Source organism: Diadema antillarum, unplaced genomic scaffold (assembly GCF_040938485.1).
Source record: "Diadema antillarum isolate AM-2024a unplaced genomic scaffold, OU_Dant_1.0 seq00001811_RagTag, whole genome shotgun sequence".
NCBI lineage: Eukaryota > Metazoa > Echinodermata > Echinoidea > Diadematoida > Diadematidae > Diadema > Diadema antillarum.
The window spans coordinates 605,211-610,189 of record NW_027272486.1 but is presented as its reverse complement, the minus strand read 5'-3'; the positions used below and the strand labels follow the sequence as shown (position 1 = coordinate 610,189).

Below are 4,979 nucleotides of genomic sequence, written 5' to 3'. Positions count from 1 at the left end.
TTCATGACTATTAATTGCGGTGATGATAATGATGGTAAATATTGATATGTATCCCAATGCCGATAAACAGCGTAATTGATGCTGATGACTATTACAGAAGAAAAGAGAAAAGAGGTGAAGACAAGAGCTATGATGCTGAATCTTGAACCTTTTGCAGATTCCTGGTACAAACACGATCATTGGACGAGGGATCTTGCGATCGCGCAAAAATCCAGTCGACCGCAGGTTAGTAACCAGAAAACGGAATCACTTGAGGTACTTCTATGCCGACACTTTAACTATCGGCCCAAATCGCTCTCCTAATAATTAATTGATAATTGTTATGGTAAGCCAAATGGTGTTGAATTTGACCTGCATTAATAGAATGCACCCAAACAAAATAGAACAGCAGAAAGATGGGCAAAAAAGCCATAATTTTTCTACATTCCGAACAGTTTTCACGAAACTATAACGACTATCTCAGAATGATATTTTCTATCAAATCTAATTATGTTTCCTTACACATAGATTATAACACAATAGAAACTTTTTTTTTTTCAATTTACCAGCGAGCACGTATAGATCCCTTGAAAATCATTCTGTAAACCATAGGAAGTCTTCAAGAATTTGCAAAAGAGGATGCAGGCTCTTAGTCTTCTTTATACACATATAATTGCTGACGTTTTTCAATGATAATGCGTTACACTTCTTATAGATTATTATTCGGGGGGGGGGGGACATTTTGAACGTACACGGAGGAGCGTGCCTTGAAAACACCAACAGTGAAAACAAAACACAGAATTTTACCACGATTGCAGATGTAATTTTTACTAGATATGCTGGATCCAAATAATTTTCAAAATGTTATGAATAGTATGAAGTAGGCCTACCTCAAAACCTTTTTATCGGTCGTCAATCTTATTTTATTTAACTCTTAAAGATAAAGAGTACCCAGGGATTAGCACTATGTCATTACGAACAACAGATCCAACTCGTTCACCTTATATTGTGCATGTTGCATAAATTAACATCAAAAATTGAAATGTATAGTACATAGAATATCTATGTTTCACCTGCAGTCAAACTTAAACAAGAGTGTTCCCATCAAATAATGGATTTCTGTTCAATTGAACTGTCAATGATGTCTGCCTTCATAGTACTACGGAGAAGAAAAATATCTAAAATAATAGTATTGTAATTAATGAATCACTCAATATCATTTGTATTACATTTTCAAAACAGATCTGGAAGCTGTGATTGAATGAGAATCATCAGCTCTTCTAATTTGTTTGTGAGCAAAATCACAATTTTGTGAAAACATTATGTGAAACCTAGAAATACAAATCGAGTCTTTTTATGTTGATGAATTTGATGAAAACCCTACGATATATTTTTTCTTCGAATTTTGCTTTGTCAATTAAAATCATTTTGAGCATAAAACCATACAGTAAGTTCAGCTTCTCTCTCTCTTTCTCTTTCTCTCTCTCTCTCTCTCTCTTTCTCTCTCATCAGCCTATGCCAGAGACGAAAGAAAAAACCATTACAAAACTGACTGAGCTTCAGGCGAAGAGACTAGATCATTTGAAGAAGGCCTGTTCTCGTCGTGGATTCAATTCTCCAAAAAACTACACCACGATCAGCAACACACTACATCACCCCCAACAAATGTTAGTATTTCCTAAGTACAAGTTAATGTACTGTATCGTTCCAAAGGCAAGCTGCACAAGCTGGAAGCGACTCTTTGCTGTTCTCCATGGGGTAGTTGATGACGTTGACGAACTCAAGAATCCACACACATTTTTCCGCAAAAATTTCATATGGATGAGACAGCTGCCACTTGCAAAGAGGAAAAAAGTATTAAGGAAGTATACGAAGTTTCTTTTCGTTCGGAATCCCTACTCTAGGATTCTTTCAGCTTACAGAGACAAATTTACCGATCTAGTATCCTCCTGGTCTTTGGATGCTAAACAGTGGCTTAGGGAGAACACGTCGGATCCTCCGTTAAGTAATAGGTCCATGGTGTCCTTCCCTCAGTTCGTCACATACTACCTGCAGGCTTCGCCAAAGAACATTCACTGGGAGGATATGAACAAGCTCTGCGATCCGTGCACCGTTGACTACGATTTCATCGGTTACTACGAAACTCTTAAACCCGATTCAGATTACATACTCAATTTGATACGAGCGCCGAACAGCACGCGCTTTCCGGATCCTCAAAAGTCGCCAACGCATAGTTCTAGTGACGACAGTCTGAGGAACTACTACTCGCAGCTTGCAGGTGAACAGTTCAAGCGGTTATCACAGAACGAAGGATTGGTAACTGACCTAGAACTATTCAATTATTTCATGCCGGAAGCCATAAAGAGGGAAATATAGTGCAAAGCGTTAAATTTATCAGTGATGTTTAATAACAAGTAGGTATGGGCCTATACATGTTATGTTAGTGTTGACCCAGGAAGGCGAAGTTGCTGGAGGATATCCTGCATCCGGGTAATGTTACATTTTTTTTTTAAATTTCAATTCAATTCAATTCATGCTTTATTTCATTTTTCGAAAAGAACATAAACATTTCACTTTCTTTGGTAACAAAGAATAAGGTTGCATAGTCAAAACAAAGTAAATTAAGAAAAATATAATCGAGGAACCTTGGAATAAAAAATACGTTGTCATGAAAATTGACTGAAGTGATAAAGACGATATAATACGTAAGACATCGAAAAATGGAGGGACCCACTAAAAAGACAATGCTTGTAGAATGTGGGCCCCTCATGTACAGAATGTCAATAGAAATTGAACTGATGCAAAAAGGGGAAGAAAGACTGGGAATAAAGTAAAAAAGAAAAAAGTCTGGAAGCCCACTAGGAAGATAGAGTATCAAACAGACATACATACTCAGGCGAGTAAACATAAAACGAAACTGGGACGACGAAACTAATAAAGGGGGACTCATAGACAAGACAGAACGAGACAAGACTAATATAACAGGAAGACAATACAACGGACAGAAAGACAAAGCAGATCCAGTGATCCTCGACAGAATTCATTGAAAAAAAATGATGGGATGCGTGAAAAGGATACGATTATATAGAAAAGTATAGAGAAATAGATGCAGAAATAATATAAATAAAATCAAACCTACTCTGTAGGTGTCTCAGGACAAGAGAGACGAGAAAATACGTGACAGTATATCACTTGTAAGCCAAGTTCTTCGAAAAGGAATTGAAATAAGCCAACAGGCTAATTCATTTCTGTGGGATCATAAAATTGCAATAAAGAAAACTTTAATCTTCTTTTAAATGAATATATAGAGGGGGCATTTTTTATATCATTATTCAGGGAATTCCAGCATTAAGTTGGGCCAGTGTAAATAAATGTGTTCTTAGCAAACATCGTTCGTAAAAGAGGTAAATGAAATTCATTGGAGCGTCGAGTGGGATACTCATGGAATGATTGATTTCTTTGAAACATAGAAGCAAAAATGGACGGGAGTGAGTCGTTGCTGTACATATACATAAATTGCCCCAAATTATATAAAAACAGATCTTTAATTCTTAATAGCTTATTGGAGGAAAATAACAAATTTGAGTGGGAAGGTATGGAAGGATAACAGATGACACGGAGAGCTTTCTTTTGTTGAAGGAACACTCTATCCAGTAGATTCTGATGAGTGTTACCCCATACTAAAACACCATAATTAAGATAAGGCAATATCAATGAAGAATATAACATAAGTAATGATTTTTGTGGAATATACGAATTCATTCTATTTATAACGCCTATATTACATCGTCGCTGCGTCACACTGATTGTGTGTGTGTGTGTGTGTGTGTGTGTGTGTGTGTGTGTGTGTGTGTGTGTGTGTATGTGTGTGTAATATCTTATGGGCAGTAAATGATGGGAGTTTTGTGAATGGATAGTTAGGCTTTCTGTTTGTGTTGCTTTCGCTCGATCAGTTCCAAGAGAAAATAGTCGTAAAATGTGTAACTTGGCTGTGAAGATAAAAGTCTATTCACATTCTCAACACATGGTGCTTCTGCCCACTCTCTTCCCTAGCTGTCTTCCATTCGTTCTCCTGTCTGCATCATAAAATCGTGTACCGGTCGTATTCTCCCTTAAAGGAAACCAAAACCCGAAGAGGGGTAATGTGAATTGAGTGAAAGCAGCAGCAACATTAGTAGAACACATCAGTGAAAGTGTGAGGAAAACAGGACAATCGATGCAAAAGTTATGAATTTTTCAAATGTTGGTGTTGGAACCGCTTGATGATGAGACTATTAGAGGTTATGACGCCATGTGTAGACAACAATATAAAGAAAATATAAAGGGAATTCCGCAAAAATTCATTTTTCATGAAAATTACACATTCCGTCAACTTGATACTGACATACGTTACGTGTAGTACTCATTCCCCCTGCTTTCTGAAAGCGATTAGTCAAGTGCTCTTTCATTATGGTAGAAAAGTGAACGGCTTTCACTCAATCCACATTTCTCTTTTGGTTTTGGTTTCCTTTAAGCATGTCAAGTATCATGAACATGAATCTGAACATTCCAGGAAAGTTTGTCGTTCAAAGAAACACCGAGGAATTTAGTGGAAGTAACTTTTGTAATGGAAATACCATTCAGTATAATCATTAGGATGAAACTTTAGAACACAACCTTGAAGAAAAACCTTGAAAAAATGTGGTGTCGTTTTTAAGATGGTAATTTGTAACACTGTACTCATATCACACGAGATCATTTATGCATGCCATGATTAGCCAATTTTCAATTCAGTTTTATCTAAGTCAACGGCTAGTTATACAAAGAGGTTGTATGAACGAGGGCTATAAGTTTACATTTCAAGAGTACAGTCTGGAATAGTTCATGATAGAGAGCGTATACCATAATTAGAGCACATTAATGTCAGATATGACGTCTCTGTGATGATAAATTTCACATGGTGCTTAATCAATCAATTAAAAAGTAGCAATCGGATATTAAAGTACTAGTATTCTCTGTCT

At 36.6% G+C, this 4,979-nt stretch overlaps 1 protein-coding gene across 1 annotated transcript; it reads left to right on the top strand.

Moving 5' to 3' along the window:
- The first annotated feature begins 1,995 nt into the window (after nt 1-1,995).
- Nucleotides 1,996-2,355, top strand: LOC139712480 (carbohydrate sulfotransferase 8-like). The gene has a single exon (XM_071624296.1). It carries the CDS (start codon nt 1,996-1,998, stop codon nt 2,353-2,355), a length of 360 nt encoding a protein of 119 aa, XP_071480397.1.
- The last annotated feature ends 2,624 nt before the right edge of the window (nt 2,356-4,979 follow it).